The sequence below is a fragment of the Mauremys mutica genome, chromosome 2 (assembly GCF_020497125.1).
Source record: "Mauremys mutica isolate MM-2020 ecotype Southern chromosome 2, ASM2049712v1, whole genome shotgun sequence".
In the NCBI taxonomy this organism is placed as follows: Eukaryota; Metazoa; Chordata; order Testudines; family Geoemydidae; genus Mauremys; species Mauremys mutica.
Genome location: NC_059073.1, coordinates 250,101,371 through 250,121,873, shown reverse-complemented (window position 1 = coordinate 250,121,873; position 20,503 = coordinate 250,101,371). Strand labels below are relative to the sequence as shown.

The following is a 20,503-nucleotide window of genomic DNA, read 5'->3' as shown; positions in this document are numbered from 1 at the left end:
TTAGTTTAGTATGGATTTAACAGTTTCAAAGGGAGTTTTATTCCTTTTTCCTGCTAGTTTTATTTACAATAATAGAATTTCTTAAACAAGGCAAGACCTAGAGTCATTGTGGCAGGTGCATCTTGTTAATGCCACCCTGAATACCTGGGAGGTGGGAATGACTCCCTGGAGAGAAGAAACTGGAATTCATGAATTAGGGCCATAAAAATAGCTGAATTTATGAAGAAAACAAACTGAGGTTTATGTTATTGTTTTTTTGTGAGTTACTAATAAAGTTTCAAACTCTCATTAGGGCGTAAATGTGGACTACAGCAGTCTGATTCTTCATGCCATGACTCCAGTTATAGGCCAGTGGAAGTCAGGGACATGATAGTTTTAAACTAGAGTAATGCAGCGCCATGGTGAATCCAAATAACTACATATAGATTCTGATCACAGAAGGGTGGGAACTCCACCCCATTTTGGTCCTCCAGAAATCTCTGCAGGGTAAACATATAGCTGATGTTGCAAAGACAAAGGAGAGAGAGAGAATTCAGGAAGCTCAGGCAAAGTTCAGATTATGTTTACATAGACTATAAAAATCAGAAAACAATGTTTACATTTAGAGAGGCATTCTCCGCCTTTTCTGGTTTACAACAGATTTTTCATCTAAGCTTGTCAAAACCTAAAGTAAACTCTACCTTAATTTTTAACCTGTACTTACCTGTTACAAGCATATTTTCCTTTAATGTATTGGTTTTGTCTAAAGTTCTTTTTCTAGTCAAACTCTCTCTTATGCACGGTCTTGAGTTGAATTTAATTTTACAGTAAACATTGCTGTCTCTATCTAGTTAAACTGGTAATCACGAGTACTACAAACATTTTTATTTTCATATAACTTAGATTTCTAGGTTACTGGACCTCAGCTAGTTAACAGCATTATTTAAAGTTGTATGCAGGGTGTTCTTCGGAAAGAAGGACAGTGTCTTCATATTCTTGAGATATAGTAGGACCTTTTGTTCATCTATGCATTAAAAATGCATTACATGCAAAGCCTTGGGATGTCTGATGTGTTACCTTGACTCTGTTGTCTTAACACTGCGGGGGAAAAAAGGACTGCGTTCTATGAAGTGGCTGTGAGAATTCTGTGGTAAAAGTTCCTGAACTGGATAGGACATTAATATGAATATTTGTTTCTGAAGGTCATTACCTCTAGAGCAAGGTTGAATATCTGACCACAGAGGGTGTCCATATTTTACAGGCAGCACATGAAAACCTGGGGTGAAATCTTGGCTCCACTAAAGCTAATGGTGGTTTTACCACTGATTTCATTGGAGCTATGATTTCATACCTGAACATCAGTATTGGTGCTTCAATTCATCTTGAGCAAAATCTTCAGGAAACTCTAAACGCTAAAAATTAATCCACAAATGAACTTGTTCCTGTTCCTTATCCCTTGTGTGATAACTTTGTATGATCTAAAGACATAGTAAAGAGAGGCTTGTAAATCTAACTACTCTCTATGAACACAATGATGAGGATAATGAGGATACCGAGTTTTGTAATTAAAATAAAGCCTATAAGCTAAATTCATTTTTACTGCAAATCCATTTGTATTTAAATTTTCAGTTTTTGACACACACAGCTTTTATTTGTGTTGAAAATTGTTCACTCATTCCTAAAGTGACATGGGTCCATCTGGCTACTGTATATGACACGGCTTGCAGTGTGTCATAAATAACAGTACAAATAATTTTTATAGCATATGGCCAAATTCCAGTGACCTAGAAAGGTCTATAATTTAATAGGAATTATTTTGGCTCTACACTGTACACAAAATTCCCCCCACCCCCGCCCCACCCCCAGAAAGTCTAGTCACATTTATTACAACTTTTTTTTTTTAAATAGACTGGTAAAAACTAGTTTTCTGGAACTAGGTTATGTACAGACTTTGGTCCATTTAACAAGGTCAGCCTGTTTACTCTTGACCAAATTCTTTCCCACTGTAAAAAGGTACTTTTAAATACCACATTCCAAAACCAGTGCCAGTAAGTCACTGAAGCATATTTTCCCACAAGAACTGATACCATGCACAGGCCCCTCCTTATTTTTCTTCTAGTGTTTAAATTACATAAGGTGCAGATACTGTTTAATGTCACAAATTACTTAAAACTACCCATGTCTTTGTTGTGCTGAAACTTGCCAGTCATGAATCCATTAACTTAAAACAGTCCCATGCATTTCAAAGCAACAGAATCCTTTCAAAAAGCTACTAGTGGGAGACAATAAAAGAAAGAAAGGACATCTTTAAGTACAAATTTCAACTGCTGAAGTAAAAGTAAAGCAAGCACAAAGTGCTTACATTTGACTTAAAGGCCAGATCCTGCAGTCTGTGTAAACTGGCACAGCCAATGGAACTATGCTGATTTATGCCAGCTGAGGGATTTGGCCTTTATGGCTACGGCAATAGCAATTAAAAAAAAAAAAAAAAAGCAAGCCCATAAAGCACTTTCAAGCAACTACATTTCCAAAGGTGTTTTTGATTTTACAAAGCCTGAATATACATATGTAAACAAAATAAAAGCAAAATACCATTACATTAAGAAAAATAAGTATCTATCTCTGATCCCCTCTGTTTAAATGATACCCTAAGAGCATGTTTCAAATTATATTTGTTCTTAATGTAAACAAGGCACCTAGATTAACCCTAAATAGCAAATCAGGATATTTAAATTTTCTAGCATTCTTCCTAATTTCAAAGTTGATTTTAAGGAGCTTGGTTTTGTCCTTTCAAATGCAAGATGAAACTCAGCACATAAAAATAACTAACCAAATCTATCTCCAAATAAATATGGTTCCAAAGAACTCCTAAACTCTCAGCCTTCCAACTTCTCTCTTACATAGGATGTGGTGCCACTGAAATTACAGCAGTGGTAACAGAAGTACATGTATCCATAACTGCATTGTCATCATCTAATGCCTGCATATTATACAAAGGATAGAATTATATCTAATGCTACAGATTTTATTTTCCCCAAAATATTTTATTTAGCGTACATAAAAAAGTGATGTTCTGTCTAACCAGAGTTGGTCAAAAGACGCAGAAAAAATTCTCACCAAAAATGTTCAGAATTTTTCCTGTAAAATTTTCAAATATATTGAAAATGTTCGATCAGCTCTAGTATACAGTTCAAGTCATGCCCCATCACCAGCACTTTGAGAGCTAAGTTTCACTGAATAATAAAAAGCAGTGCCAGAAAAGGCCAGAGTTAATTGTTTTCCAGGCAAAAGGGCCTATATATATATCTTTTCATGAAAAACTACTGATCTCCAAGTGTTGGAACAAACCAAAAGAAGACCGTTCATCTCCTCCTACAAAGTGCCCATGCCAGCATGCCAAAGTGAATAACATAAATGGTTTATCTTTTCCATGCTGTTTATCAGCTTTGACTGAAGTAAAAGTGAAAAGATAAATATTAGCACTTATTCCAGTATGGTGATGCTGGTATTTCAAGATGTAGTCCTAGAATCCCCTTTGTTATTTCTAACTACAGATTAGTTAAACATACCAAACTAATATGACAAAACTGTAGCCATCTTGAAGGAACATATGGGATGACTGAGAGATATTTTGGTTCCTGTCCATCAAGCCAGTGGACACAGTTCTATTGTTTTCTCATCCTCTCCAGAAGTACTGTCCTATAGTGGTATTTGGATGACATCACATCACTTCCGAAATTTTCAGTTGACTGGTGCTCTGAGATACTTCCTGGATGTACGCTAAACATGATGACCCCTGACAACATTCAATTGTGCCTACTGCTTCCAAGCTCATATCTTCTTTTCATAGTAATATATCAAAGAGTCTCCCAGATTCATCAATCTATCAAAAACACCTAAACTATATAACTAAGGCTTTGGCTACACTTACACTTCAAAGCGCTGCCGCGGCAGCACTTTGAAGCGCTAAGTGTAGTCAAAGCGCCAGCGCTGGGAGAAAGCTCTCCCAGCGCTGTCCGTACTCCACCTCCCTGTGGGGAATAACGGACAGCGCTGGGAGCCGCGCTCCCAGCGCTGGGGCTTTGACTACACTGGCGCTTTGCAGCGCCGCAATTTGCAGCGCTGGAGAGGGTGTGTTTTCACACCCTGCTGCAGCACTGCAAATTTGTAAGTGTAGCCAAGCCCTAAGACTGTGAGTCTTTCACGGAGATCACTGTCTTCTGCAGCAGCTGGTCGGGCAGCCAGTCCCAGGTGCTGCCCCGGAGCAGAGGTCCAGGAGCAGCAGCAGTGGGGCCCCGGGCCACCCGCACCCAGAGCTGCTGCAGCAGCAGCAGCGGGGCCCCAGGCCAACCTCCCCTCTCCCCCACCAGTAGCAGTGGCAGCGGTGCCCTGCCCCTACCCCCGGAGCAGCAGCGGTGGCAGGTCCTGGGCCACTGCCCCACCCTCCCGGAGCAGCAGCAGTGGTGAGTCCCCGGCCATTGCCCCCCTGTCCAGTAGCATCATCGGCAGGGCCCCAGCCACCCCACTCCAGCAATGGCGGGGCCCAGAGTGCCCCCATGCCCACCCAGAGCAGCAGTGTCCGCAGGAGCATCTCCCCCCTCCTCCCCCCAGCACCTAAGATTTAGTTAGGGGTATTTTTAGTATAACTTATGGACAGGGCAGGGGCTTGAACTTTTTATTTATTGCCCATGACCTGTCCATGACTTGTACTAAAAATACCCGTGACCTAATCTTAGCCTTAACTTATGAGTCTATAACTTTTAGTTGAATGTGATGTACAATACTTTGGCTCAGTTAACTGTATATACAGAGAAAGAATATACTATACCTTCTAAAAACAGAATATCCTTCAACCTATAGTATGGTTACCTCTTCCAGCCTGAGCAGTTTGTCATCAAGATCCTAAATACTGGCTGAGTCGGGTATCTCTTGGATTCAGTCTGGTATATTTATAAAGAATGTGCACATAAAGTCCTGTTTTCCTGAACACAGTGGGAATCCAATAGGTGTTTTGCTCATAGTTCCAATAGTCTTTCCAGATAGCGCTAAACCCAAAAGCTCTATCTCTCTCAGCTTTTCCTCGGGGTGATGCTACAAATAATTCTGTGGCTGTCTCTGGGGCTATCTTCTCTCTCTTTTTCTGTTGCGTTTCCCTGCTTCTCTCATACACACATACAGTACCCTCAAACAGTCAGTCAGTCAGTCACCTGCATTTGCATTCAAACATCTGTCAAACCCCTCTGCCCACAGAGCTCAGACAGCTTTGCATATGGCCTGTGTCTTGGACAGTGGCTCTTATTGTTTCAGCTATCTAGACCATAAAGGGGCTTAACTGCTTTTTATAATTTATCTTGAATGATGGGCTGCTGTAACACTCACCAGGTTCAACAATGTTTCTAGCCAACCTCTAGCACAACAGTATTATTGTAAAACTGGTTTTAGTCCAAAGACAAAATTGCAGCACTATCTACTTATGAAAGAGTTAAACAAGTGAGTTAAATTAATGACTTCTATTTTGAACAACATGGAGGGTCAGTCATTTGATTAATTTTATACATAGATGTGATGTAATTATACACATACACGCTATGTGGTGGCTTGCTGTAGAATTAATCATTTTTTAATTAAAGTAAAACTTGAAACTCGTGAAATTTCATTCACAAAGGTGAAATGAATGAATCTTGTACTAACAGAAGATGCATCTTGTTCATGCCATGTGGATTTTTAAAAAAATCAAATGTTTGTTTTGAACATCTCAAGCCTCAGAATTCCCAAAGAAATACATCCCACTAATACCAGTGCTCCTGCATTATTCCTGTGGCAAGCCCTTTCCCTTAATTGTGAAAGTGAAAATGAAACTAAAACAAAACAAACAACTCCATTGTTAACTACAGAAAACATGCAATTTTGCATTTTAATAAAATAAAAGTAGAATGTGCGCTACTGTGGCGACTGCTGCCAAGACTCCACGGCACCAGAGAACCATTTCTGTTCAAAGGAGATACTGTGACTGGTGGTCTTTTAGGTTTATTCATGTTACATTTTTTTGTAACACTATTGTCTAGATTTATTGGGTGTGTGTTGGTGGTTTTTAGAGGTTTCTGTTGAAAGCAAATATGAGGCCTCTTCACTGCAATGCCACAAAACCTGTTCAGGCCACCACTGTATGTATAATTGACAATATGAGAGGAATGGAACAAGCAATTTATTTTTTACTGTAAGTTATGAAGGAGTATAGCTCTTTCCAAGCTCTGGCTCTGCTATCTATGCTTCTACTCCACTGCAGCTAATGTGATGAACCATTAAATCAAAACCACTCACTCAAATATTGGATCTTCTACCTCTACCTCTGAATAGCATATGTAAATTCAGACAAAAGAGGCTTGATTCAAAGGTTGTTCAAGGACTGGTGCACGTGTGTAAATTAAACCCGTCACACTATCCAGATCCATGTCACTGATTTCTCCTCCACTGGAAGCTGACCTGCAAGGCCCTGGACCTGTGCTACTGACTGACAGATGGGCAACCACAATAAACAGAGGAAAATGGGATGAAATTAAGAATGGGAAAATATAGGTTGGATATCAGGAAAACTTTCTGAAAGTGAGATGTATAACGCTTCAGAATAGTCTCCCAATGGAATCGATGGAAGTCCTGTTGCTTGGCGTATATACAGCTAAAATGTGACAAAACAACACTAGACAATATATAATAAACAACAATCTTGCACTGACACAGAGATGGACTGCAAAAAGAACAGGAGTACTTGTGGCACCTTAAAGACTAACAAATTTATTGAAGCATGAGCTTTCGTGAGCTACAGCTCACTTCTTCGGATGCATAGAATGGAACACACAGACAGGAGATATTTATACATACAGAGAACATGAAAAGGTGGAAGTATGCATACCAACAGGCAGAGTCTAATCAATTGAGATGAGCTATCGTCAGCAGGAGGAAAAAAACTGTTTGAAGTGATAATTAAGATGGCCCATAGAAGGTGTGAGGAGAACTTAACATAGGGAAATAGATTCAATTAATGTAATGACCCAACCATTCCCAGTCTTTGTTTAGACCACAGGTAATTGTGTCTAGTTTGCATATTAATTCGAGTTCAGCAGTTTCTCTTTGGAGTCTGTTTTTGAAGTTTTTTTTGTTGCAAAATTGCCACCTTCAAGTCTGTCACTGAGTGGTTAGAGAGGTTGAAGTGTTTCTCCCACTGGTTTTTGAATGTTATGATTCCTGATGTCAGATTTGTGTCCATTTATTCTTTTGCGTAGAGACTGTCCAGTTTGGCCAATGTACATGGCAGAGGGGCATTGCTGGCACATGATGGCATATATCACGTTGGTAGATGTGCAGGTGTACGAGCCCCTGATGGCGTGCCTGATGTGATTAGGTCCTATGATGGTGTCACTGGAATGGATATGTGGACAGAGCTGGCATCGGGCTTTGTTGCAAGGATAGGTTCCTGGGTTAGTGTTTATGTTGTATGGTGTGCGGTTGCTGGTGAGTATTTGCTTCAGGTTGGGAGGCTGTCTATAAGCGAGGACTGGCCTGTCTCCCAAGATCTGTGAGAGTGAGGGATCATCTTTAAGGATAGGTTGTAAATCCTTGATGATGCGCTGGAGAGGTTTTAGTTGGGGGCTGTAGGTGATGGCTAGTGGCGTTCTGTTATTTTCTTTTTTAGGCCTGTCCTGTAGTAGGTGGCTTCTGGGTACTCTTCTGGCTCTGTCAATCTGTTTTTTCACTTCAGCAGGTGGGTATTGTAGTTTTAAGAATGCTTGATAGAGATCTTGTAGGTGTTTATCTCTGTCTGAGGGATTGGAGCAAATACGGTTGTATCTTAGAGCTTGGCTGTAGACAATGGATCGTGTGGTGTGCCCGGGATGGAAGCTGGAGGCATGTAAGTAAGTATAGCGGTCAGTGGGTTTCCGGTATAGGGTGGTATTTATGTGACCATCGTTTATTAGCACAGTAGTGTCTAGGAAATGGACCGCTTGTGTGGATTGGTCTAGGCTGAGGTTGATGGTGGGATGGAAATTGTTAAAATCACGGTGGAATTCCTCGAGGGTTTCTTTTCCATGAGTCCAGATGATGAAGATGTCATCAATGTAGCGCAAGTAGAGTAGGGGCGTTAGGGAACAAGAGCTAAGGAAGCGTTGTTCTAAGTCAGCCATAAAGATGTTGGCATACTGAGGGGCCATGCGGGTACCCATAGCAGTGCCGCTGACTTGAAGATATATATTGTCCCCAAATGTGAAATAGTTGTGGGTGAGGACAAAGTCACAAAGTTCAGCCACCAGGTTAGCCGTGATATTATCGGGGATACTGTTCCTGATGGCTTGTAGTCCATCTTTGTGTGGAATGTTAGTGTAGAGGGCTTCCACGTCCATAGTGGCCAGAATGGTGTTTTCTGGAAGATCACCGATGGATTGTAGTTTCCTCAGGAAGTCAGTGGTGTCTCGAAGATAGCTGGGAGTGCTGGTAGCATAGGGCCGGAGGAGAGAGTCCACATAGCCAGATCTCTTCCACTCCTACCATCTATTGATTCCATTAAACTGAAGCTGTTAGCCATTCCCCACCAGCAACACTACACATCTACATTTTAGATGAGTGAGCATAATTTCTCCAACTGAAACTACAGCAGGGAATTTCAGTTAGGAAGTAAATTCTGAAGCCGGAATTTGGCCAGGGCCTAGAAAAATTAGGGCTACCTCCTCTACTCTTGCAAAAGGTGCCGGAACCTCAATTTTATTATGTCCCATTCTAAAGATGTCACCTGCAGTAGCACGGTGCCCCCTAGCACCATGTGGGAATTCTGGTGTAGCACTGATTCAGATGGAAGAATGCAATTTAAATGACTCACCAACATCACTTCCTGTAACAATTTGACGTCTCCAATCCAAGTACCAACTAGGCCCAACCCTGCTTATCTTAATAGCTCTGATAAGATCACAACCTGAGGCAGCATGACTGCTGGCTGCTAGGGTTATTTTAGTGTTTTAGGAATGGGTTTAGAATTATGTGGAAACAGTTTTATAATTACACAGTTTGAGAGCCTGACAAATAATCATATTGCTTTTATAATTTCAACCACCTCAAAAACCAGTCGTTTACATCTTAAACTAGATGTAAAGCAATTTAAAACAACATAAAAACAATTTGTATAGAACAGTTTTAAATAACTGGACAGCACAACAGTTTCATAACAGAAAACAGTACAGTAAAAAGACAGGCCACACAACAGCAGAGCTATTTTTTATAGTAAAGAGACGAAAATACAATATCCTGAGTTTATACATCTTTTCCAGCTAGGTTAACACAGACTCCCATTCTTTCAACAGGGATTACATGTTAGAAGAACAATGTGAAAAAACATAAATCAATCCTGGTACCATTAGTAACAATTTTAAAAAAATCTCTGATTTTATGTCCTTACCAGTGAAAGAAAGAAAATGAAGTGGGGGTGGGGGAAGGAAAGCAAAGAATATTTCATTACAACTTTACTTTTGGACCAGTGTCTGAGGCTTGCCTATACCAGATACTTTTTTTCACAAGTGTAGGTGCATTGGGCTGCTTACTAACCCAGGGTGGGCTGCATTGGGATAAGACTTTTTTACACTAGTGCAGTGCATTTACACTACAGGTTTGCATTGGTGCAGCACGCTAATGCAAAAATACCCAAGTCAGTGTGGAGAAGCCCAGTGATCATAGTCCATATCTCCTATTAGCTCCAGCTTCCATGCAGCAATTTTGTTGACATAGCACATATTCTCACATAGAGCCAGTTTGCTTGTTTACTGTCAAGTAATTCACTTTCTATGAAAGGCTAACTGAAAGGCTTTTTACATTTCAAGATAAACCTGGGACTGAATCAGAGCAGAGAGCTGCATTCTCCGCATTCCTTAGATGGCTTTCAGGGTTAGCGGTGGTATCAGCTGTAATGGAATAGAAGCATAGGACCCTGAACCAAGGTCTTGGCAGGTAGGGAATTAAAAATATGTCAGATATTTTGTTTGAAAATGTATTTGGTAAAGATGCTCGAATTTTTCCCCCCAAAACCTCAAATAAACTAACAAACTTTAAGATCCTAAAGCAGTAACAACAATTATGGCCCAGATTTTAAAAATTAAGTGGGAGCTGCTGCGTTTTGAAAAGCTGCTGCTTTTCAAAATTAGGCCACTTATTTTAGGTTCCTAAATATGGACTCAGGAGACTAATTTTAGGGCCCATTTCTGAAATTACTGGCCTATCACAATATTTTCTCTCTCTCGTGTTTATGTATTTTTTCTCTTTCTGTATATACACAATTGGCCCTCTGCCAAATTTCAAATTCTTTAAGATTTTCAACTTGGGCACCCAAAATCTCTAGTCATGTTTGAAACTGTAGGCACTTCCTATGTGATTTTGGGGAAGACTGTCATAATGCATATGAGCAAATGCAACCTTTATTCTAGCATTTCCTAGCTCTTGCGTGCTTGACTTTTCAACCTAAATAACACTCTTTTAACAAAATTGTTTACATATTTGTGTGTGGGGGAGGGATAGCTCAGTGGTTTGAGCATTGACCTGCTAAACCCAGGGTTTGTGACCTCAGTCCTTGAGGGGGCCACTTAGGAATCTGGGGCAAAAATCAGTACTTGGTCCTCCTAGTGAAGGCAGGGGGCTGAACTCAATGACCCTTCAGGGTCCCTTCCATTTCTAGGATATAGGTATATCTACGTTATTATTATATATCACTGTATCAGCCTTAGATAAAACTGTCACTGACCTGAACAATCTATTCTTTTCATTATCTTTTGTGAAGGAGAAGCATGAAGTAGGACCGGTCTATCTAGGTGTGACCTTAGACCGCACACTGAGTTACCATGCCCACCTGAAAAAGACAGCAGCTCAAGTTAAGACGCGCAACAATCTTCTTAGCAAACTGGCAGGTTCGTCATGGGGTGCTCGTGCTCCAACTTTGTGGACGTCAGCTCTTGCCACCTCGTATTCGGTGACGGAGTACTGTGCACCAGTTTGGAGTCAATCGTCACACACCAAACTGGTGGATACGCAGTTACATGCCACCATGCGCATCGTCTCCAGCACCCTGCATCTAACTCCACTCCCATGGCTTCCAGTTCTGAAAAATATTGCTCCTCCTCATATTAGATGAGAGATTGCCACTGGCAAGTTACTGAAGAAAGTACATGCCAACTCAAGCCTGCCACTGCACAATGACCTTTTTAAACCACCAACTGCATGTATGCCATCACGTCGCCCATTATGGTCTCATCTGCCACAGATGATGGGCAGAAACACTCTGGCGAGAAGAATGGATATCTGTTATAATCCCCAACCAGTCCCTCATCACAGACCCCACAATTTGCCCATCTGGTTTTGACCTGCCCCATTGTCCGGACTGGGCAAGGTCTCTGTGCAGCCAACCAGTATCGCTGGGGCCTTTGTGACAGCCCTTTGTGCAGCTGCGGCACAACACAGATGACGACGCACATTGTCGATGAATGCCTGTTGACTAGGTTCAGTGGTTTCCAAGAAGAACTGCATCACGCCACTGAGGATGCCATCACTTGGCTAGACGACTATGCACACGCTAAATAAATTATCTTTTGTGTACAGACCCAAGCCACATGATGCACAACAGCCAACATGAGTTTACTTAATCTAGCTATATATCTCAGATTATTTTGAAGTATCAGCCAGAAGTTTTGATATCATCTTACTGAAAATGATTTTTATTCTTAAAAAGCCTCTGGAGATACATCACTCAATATATTTCTCATTATCAAGTGCATGCAATGGAAAGAACCTCCCTGGGCAATGTTTAAGAGGACGCATTCCAGATTCCTTCAGCTGCCCTGTATCTGCACAATGAGAAATTAACTCTTCCTGGACAAAACCTGAGTTACAGGTTTTTTTCTGGAGAACTCTATAGTGGTAGGGAGGGAGGACTGAATTCAACCCTTCAGCCTGTGGGCCAGCTGTGTGACTGCAGCTTAAACCAAATAGCATCCATTGGCAACTAACTATGCTAGCATAACGGATGACGCAACCTCTGCAGGGATTTTAGACTGCTGAATCTGTGAAAACATGGATCCAGTAGCTCTTCTTTTGGTCATCTCCCAATGTTTCCCTCTTCAACCTGCCTATTCAAAGCCAGCTCAGAGCACCCTCAGGACAGACAGGGAGAGAGTTCCCTGCACAGCCTCTGTGCCTGCACCCCTAATCTGTAAAGGGTATAGCAGGGCTGTAAAGCGGATCCTTCATACTTGGGCAAATATCATGGATGTTGAAGAGGAAAGCAATAAGTAGAATTAATTTTTGTAAGGAAAGGAAACCAGAAAAGAAACCAGCTGCTTTGGGGGTTAATTAGGTAATTACCTTATTGCTAAAGATGAAGATACTGTACTATGAAGAAAAAAGTATAACATATACCAGATTATCCTTCCAACTGGCACTGTGATTTCAGCCATTTAGTTCTGGAAAATCTGAGATAACTACACACGATACAATTTAAAATCTTCTCCTGGGTGAAACTGAGAGTCTTGCCTTTACAGGACTGTTGATTATCCCAGATTTTGGGGGGAAAACACACAACAACTTTAGATAAGCAACCAGTTACAATCATACTGCATTCCTGGGTAAACACAATCTTTCGACAGCACTCCAGAATTCAAACAGCACATATTTTGAGTCTCTGGACATTCATCTGTGACTCATTTTCCTTTTGAGGGCCAACCGGGTGGATTAGAGAAAAGTGCTATGAGCTACAGAACTGGAGCTCTGAGTTCAAGATTAGGTATCTCCTCACAAAAGCTATGACTGCGAGAACCATTAGAGTGGGCGAGGGAATGTCTTTTATTGGACCAACATGAAAGAGACAAGCTTTCGAGCGACAAAGAGCTCTGCAACACTAGCTCCCATATGTCAGTGGTAAGAAGTTTTACATTCTTCAACAAAATACAAGACGACAGTCATCTCAGACAAACAACAATCACGGGGTCTAAAAAGTATGTTTGTCTGCCTGGGCTACAGGAGAGAAAAATAAATGAAGGTAGAATCACCTAGGAATCCTCCTTTCTCAGAGCCCAGATTTCAGCTGTAATTCAGCAAGCTAGTTAAGCATGTGCCTAATTTAACTGCAGTGGGTCTACTTATGTGTTTTGTGTGAGAGGAGTCCACAGGGTGCAGTATATAATGATATCTGTATGGCTTTCAGGGGAAACAGAGCACCAGGATGAGGCGGCCAAAAAAACAAGGAACCAAAAGAAAAAGAAACTCTCCTTTGCCCTTATTGTGTCCAGTCTCCAAAATCATATATTGGTTCAGATGAGAGCTTGCACTCATATTATTTACTAAACAGGTGGTATTTATTAGCATCTTACAATGCAGTATTGGGTAGAAAACAGAGAAGCACTCATTCCTCTTTGGAATGGGATATTTTCTATCTTTTTTGTTATTATTTTTGTTGCTGTAACTAATTTATATATTTATTTGTACAAAGTAAGCCCAGTTAGTGAAAATTATTTTATGCTCCCTTGCCACTATACCAACAAAATGAAATCCAAGTTGCTGCATGATGTGACTTGTAAACCATTTGTGCTGAAATGACTGCCAGGAAATGGATGGAAAATCTTTATCCTGAAGAAACACTCAAATAAAACGCTAGCATAATCTGAAAATGTTCACTGAAAGTGAGAGTTGGGTTTTTAAAAATTCTCAATCTCTTCAGCTGATCCCAGTATAAACAATTTAGTGCATTAGCAGAGAAACTGATTTTTTTCCCCTCTTACTTTGAGCAAATCTGAAAATAAGATTTTTTTAAAGGAAAAAAGCAAAATGAAACAATTTTGTTTGCATTTTAGGGAGGAAAAAAGTCAGCAGCTCTGCCAGCTAATCTAAGCCACACGTTTTCAAAAAGGCTACTACGAGTGTTTTACAAACACTAGTTTCTTGCCAGTTTTGCTTCATTTTTTTGGAGTTAGGTCACGATTTAAAATCTTTACATTCGCAGCTCGGGCTAGACACTGTGATCACAATTGGATGTGCTCATCTCACTTTGCTTTCTGATACCCAGCAATTCATAGATATTTAGGCAATCAGCTGGCAACAAAGAGGCATATTACCAGATTCTGAATACTGACTGGCCTATTTTTTCTTTATAATGTAGCCCCTAGCATTTTCATTTGTGGATCCTAATAGACACCTGTCCCTCTGTATAGGGCACGTTCGCCTACACTAGAATTTAGTGTCCATTTTTCTGAACTACAGAGAAAAGCGACAGCTCATTTACTTATCCATTTAACTCTAAAATTACATAACCATATCAACCCCTCTTCTCTCTTCAACCCTCGCTACATCTCTTGTTATCACAAAGCCTATTCAAAAGGCTCCCAAGAGCCAAGACCAACAGCAAGACAATCTAATTTAATGTGAAACTGAAAGGCTGATTCATTCTTCCGCATCCAAAAAAAAGACCAAACATGATTCTTTCTAGTGCTGTTATTTCAGATCTGTATAACTTCTTGGTTTGACCACAGCTGGGACTAGTGTTCTGCCCCCTAAACATGTGTTATGTTATCCTGAATGTTTTATTCATTTACTGGAGGAGGTATCAAGAGATTTCTTCTTTAAATGACAGCCCAATGCCCAGGGGACTGACCTGCCAGAAGAATTCTTTAGCATTGTGTAAGTAACTGGCTACCACTGAAAAACTGCTTTGAAGTTACTCATTTGCGGCACCCAATGAACTAGGGCTGCGCCAGTTCTTTTTACTGGATTACTTTCATGGCAAGCTCTTTTTGTCCATCTGAAGAGTTCCTTTGTGACCAAAGAATGTAGATGTATCTTGGGACTGATTTGATACCTCAAAAGATGATTCTTGTAGCTTATCTTGCTGTAAGCTCTCTGCTGAAGGAAATGATGCAGAGCTCTCATGTCACTGGATCAGAGTGATAGCTCCTACAATGTACTTCTATCATCTGACTGTGCATGGTATTGCTTTTATGTACGGTATTCCAAACCATACCCCTACAGTGTAGGGTTCTTGGTTACCATATTTTACCATTAGAGAAAGGAAAACTCCCCTCAAAGACTGAAACTTCAGGCCACATCTTGGTTCCACTGAAGTCAATAGAAGATCAGGGGGTAGGAGGGGGAGGGGGTTAAAAGTTTTATTCATGTCCTGAATTTTAATGGAAGAAACAATGCATAACAAATGACATACCACATCACTGAAACACAGATAAAGTCCATCATCTAGACTAAAATGTGTTAGCTAACATGTATTAAGAAATGTGTATCAAACACCATTTATTACCTAGTTTAGACAAAGACAGTGATGTTTAAAATCATGTTAGATGGTCATGTTATAAACGAGGCTCCCCACTAGGTTATAGCATAATCAGCCAACGTGATTTTAAAGGCACTAAACAACATCTATGCTCGGTGCTAAGGAGTGTTTCCAATTACGTTAGGCCTGTTCTATATTTTGAAGTTGTATCAGTATCACTATTTGAGTGAGGGATATGATTTACCAAAATAATTATACCAGTAGAAGCCCTAGTGTGGACATCATTATACCAGCATATAATGGTATAGCTTATTCTTCTTCCCAGAAATAAGCTATACTGGTATAAGCACTTTTATACTGGTACAATAGTATCCACTCTAGAGGGACTGTGCCACATTAACAATATAAATATAGTAAAAGTGGTACAATTTTTATGTGTAGACAAGCTCCTAATCTAGACAGACCCTTTGTCTACAGTAAGGGCTGAATCGTGTTTAAAGCCATGTAAATACATATTAGCTAATGAGTTTTTAACACCACCCATTTTAGCAGTCTGGACAAACCAAATATTAAATGTCACCTCTTTCTATTTCACCCAGGAGTGCTGACAATGGGCTAATACAGGCAGGTTTCAATGCATTCTTGCCTTAGCAAATGAGCTCTGTTCCTTGGGCTTCTGATCCCTTGCTTCTGTTCCTCTGGCAGAGTTCATGACTACAGAAGAATCCTTGATTAGCTTAGTACATGGCTTTTTCCTTCTTTTATAGACTATTTTAAAAAACCTACTGGCAACTCCCCACAATTTCAGATGGATGCAGTTTCCATTTATGGTTCAGTGGAAAGAGATATTGGGGCTGTGACTGTTTCTGATTGACATATAAGCAGTTATTGCAAGTTCAAGGAGAACCTATCACCCTCACCCCCCTCCTTTCTTTAATACTTCCAAGAGTCTGATCCAGTGCCCACTGAAGTCAGTGGAAAGATTCCTATTGTCTTCAGAGGACTTTGGATCAATCCTTAAGAGACGTTCCATAGGCAATGAAAAAACAAAACAGCACAGTGACTTGCCAGTCTGCACATGTCTGTAGTGCAGAAGATACTTCCCTCTGTTTAATAACATGTTGATATGATTTTCTGTTTCTTCCTGTCTTCATTCATGCTGAAGCAGGAAACCAAACTAACATTCTGTCATGCTTTACAAATGTGGTAGGGCTCTCTCTTGCAGTTAACAATTGTACTGATATGGGCTGGGTGAAATCTTGTTATAGGCGGAGTTAAAATCTCTTTAAACTGATGTGTGAACGACTCCCCCATTTAAGAGAGATCGGGCAGGTGAAGAGTAATATATTTTATTGGACCAACTTCTGTCCTGAAGAAGAGCTTTGTTTAAACTAAAAAGCTTGTCTCTCTCACCAACAGAAGCTGGTCCAATAAAAGATATTACCTCACCCATCTCATATCCTGGGACCAACATGGCTACCACACTGCATCCCCCATTTAAATCAGTTGTACTAAGAGACAGTTAAGGGGCCAAACCTAAAACAAAGCCTAACAGAGTCTGTCCAGAAACTAGTACCAGTGGGTGAAGGGTTTAACTGGGTATTCTAACCAGGTGCAGGCATAGGGAGTTTGGGAGAGGACACAGAGAAAATGTGAACAGGTAAGAAAAGACCAAGTGGGAGAGAGAGAGCCTGAAAAAGCGTATCTGACCCTGGAAGAAGCTGGTAATAGGTTTTTTGGGTCAGGGATGCAGGCTGAAAAGACTTTGGTACTGTGAGCAAAATAAGCTATTTCCTGCTATTTGATCCCTCTGAGTTCACAAATGCAGGACTTTGTCCATTCTTTGTGCATAAACAAAACTGCATGAAAGAAATACCTATCACCAATTTCTACTCCCAAGTGGAACATCCACAGGGCCCAACATTTTGATTAGCTGCTCGGGATGAAAAGGGGCAACAGTAGCAATGGATTACTTTTTATCAACAAGATCTGGATGAATTTATAATATAAAATATGTAAATATAATGTATATTACTTTTAGTTTTTTTCCTTAGCAACCCTACCTTTCCTGTCCTAAGTATAAGTGAAACTGTCCTAGTAGATATGGCACTCAGGATGGCAAAGGGAAACAATAGAGCTAACAAGCAACACAAAACCAAACTAATACTGCTGTGAGAAAGTAACAATACCTAACAGGTAGCACATTTAATCTTCAATGCACTTATAATCACTCACTCACTAATTATCACAACTGAGAAGTCTGGGAGTCAGAAGTATAATCCACATTTACACATATGGAAAAATGGCAAGATTAAGTGTGGGATTTTCAAAAGTACCAATTATCAGAAGGGTAGCTGTGTTAGTCTGGATCTGTAAAAAGCAACAAAGAGACCTGTGGCACCTTATAGACTAAAAGTACCAATGTGATTTAGGAGCAAGACAATAGAACTTGTTCTCTTAAATAACTTCAGCACTTTTTGAAATCATACCATAATCGGCTGCAGGGCCGGCTCCAGGGTTTTTGCCGTGCCAAGCAGGAAAAAAAAAAAAAAAGCAGTCGCAATCATGATCAGCTCTACCGCCACCGCTTCAATCTTTGATGGCAATTCAGTGGCTGGTCCTTCGCTCCGAGAGGGAGTGAGGGACCTGCCGCCGAAGAGCCCGACGTGCCGCCCCTTCCCCGAGGCCGCCCCAAGCACCTGCTTGCTCAGCTGGTGCCTGGAGCTGGCTCTGATCGGCTGGCCCAAGGCGATATACAAAGAGAGTCAGTATAACAACTGGAATTAGAACTTGGGAGCTCCCGGCGCACTATCCTCTGCTTAAACAACTAGTCCATGCCTCAGCCCTACTAATCAGTCATTATGTAATTCAGAGCCAGTCATCAGTAATAGATTACGTTTACAAAGTAACCAAAGCAACTACTCAATCCTAACTGGAAAGCTATTTTTCTTCACACACACGTGATCTAAAATGGAGAGGGTTTAAAAACACAGTTATAACTCTCAGGATCCATTGACTATATTAATATAGGGAATAGAGCATATTACTGACGGTAAAATAGCATTCTGAAACTTACCACTGAGGTAAGAGCCATCTGAAAACTGTAGATTCGTGCAAGGCCAAAGTCAGCTAATTTTATCTGCCCACTGCTTGTCACGAGGATATTTTGAGGTTTCAGATCACGGTGCACCACTCGGTGTGAATGAAGAAAATCCAGCCCTCGCAACAGCTGAAGCATCATGTCCTAAACACAAACAGTAAATAGTAATCAACATAAGGTGGCAAATAAACAAAGTCTCACATCTGCAAAATGAAGTTAAATAACTATTGACTAGTCAAGGTCCAGACTCCAGAGAAAATAATAAAAAACAATAACAATAATGATAATAATTACTAAATAAAAAGATTTCACGGCCTGTTCAAAAGCGTCTGGATTTTGGTCGCGGTCCATCTATTGACTACCCCTGCACTACGGTCACATAAATAATAAGGTTTCACTTTTTTGCTTTCCATATAACATAGTTATAGTGACAATATTTTATAACATTTTCAGTGTTAAAAAGAAACTTTTCTATTGGTGTTCATTAGGCATTGTTTTGCAACAGTCACAACAACACAAAAGCAAGGAATCAACCAACAAATACTTTTCAAAACACAAACACTAGAAATCCAAGAATTTAAAAATTCAAGGGAAAGCATCAACAAAAAAATCACATCTGAAAACTGTGTACCTAGCATTGCTACAGGTAATGTCTAAGGTCACTAATAAGTAAAAGGAATAAATTTTTCAGGTTCTTTATTTTGTGCATTTGTGTAAGTCAGTTTCACTGTCTTGGTGGTCCTATATGCCCTTCCCCAGGCCCTCCATGAGGGTATTTACCAGTGACATTAGCAACAAAAGTGAAACTGAAGAAGTAGATGGGAGGAGTATATAGAGACAAAGGGGAGGAGACGTGAGCTTAGCATGCTTAGTGTTGTTGCTCTGGGGTGCACCCAAAAGTCCCTTCTAAACATACGGTAATCAGGGGAGCAACCCCCCCGCCCTGACATTTTAAAAAAAGGATACAAAACTTCAGTGCATACTGCTGAAAGGTAGCACTATCAGAAAATGACAATGATGACCACCCACAATTACCACTTCTCCACCAACAGTTATAAGAAAAAAGAATAATCTGGCTAGAAACCCTACAAGGGACAAAACCACACTCTTGACCATTATACTGATGGCTTCAGGAAAAAAATTGACTGTGAAATGCTTAACAAACATCATATCCACCACAATCTCTCCACTACCAAGAGGACAGCTACACAGTCCCTGAAATCCAACTACCAAATAGTGATCAAACCAGCAGACAAAAGAGCCACCATCGTAGTCTTCAACTGTGATGACTACATTAACATGGCCCAGTGACAGCTCTCTGATATCACCTACTATATAGCACTCAAAGACACCACACCACCACCACCACTACATTTTATCTAGGAATTTAAGGATATCATCAATCCCCAAAAAAACTCCAAGAGAAACTCCACAACCTCATCCCACATGAACTCCTCAGGGACCTTCTACATGCTTCCTAAGGTGCACAGACAAGGAAACCCAAGCAGACCCATCGTATCTGGCCACAGAACTCTTACTGAAGGAGTACTGGGACTCACAGAAACCAACGTCCAACCACTCACCACACAAAGGGACAACTTCCTCCAGGACACAATTGACTTCCTCTAAAAACTCCACAACAGTAACAGGCTCTCTCAGAACACCATTCTTGCCACCATGAATGTCCCAGTCCTGTACACCAACATCCCTCACGATGATGGCATTGCTGCCTGTCTCAAATATTGACAAGATAATGAACAACCCAGAGACATCCACCCCAAACAATAGTCAAATTCCTCCATTTCATCCTTACCCATAACAATTTTACATTCAACAACACTTTGTCCAAACCATGGGAACAGCCATGGGTACCAAGATGGCTCCCCAATATACCAATCTCTTCATAGACCATCTTGAAGAAAAATTTCTGGACAAATGCACGATAAAACCAATGATAAACCTGAGCTATAGCAATGATATTTTCATCCTCTGGACAGACAACCTAAATTCCCTTACAGATTTCCACCACAACTTCAACAACCACCCCCTGTCCATTAAACTCTCTCTAGAACACTCTCACACTAGCATCTGCTTCCCGGACACCATGATCAGCTTCAACAATGGAA

At 40.6% G+C, this 20,503-nt stretch overlaps 1 protein-coding gene across 8 annotated transcripts in view; it reads right to left on the bottom strand.

Moving 5' to 3' along the window:
- The window catches only part of CDK6 (cyclin dependent kinase 6), a 180,068-nt gene that overhangs the window by 75,862 nt on the left and 83,703 nt on the right, over positions 1 to 20,503 (bottom strand). For all 8 annotated transcript variants that reach the window (XM_045003118.1, XM_045003114.1, XM_045003117.1 and 5 more), the window contains one exon: positions 18,354 to 18,521. In XM_045003118.1, coding sequence (XP_044859053.1) covers positions 18,354 to 18,521 — 168 coding nt within the window. The remainder of the gene's footprint in view (positions 1 to 18,353; positions 18,522 to 20,503) is intronic.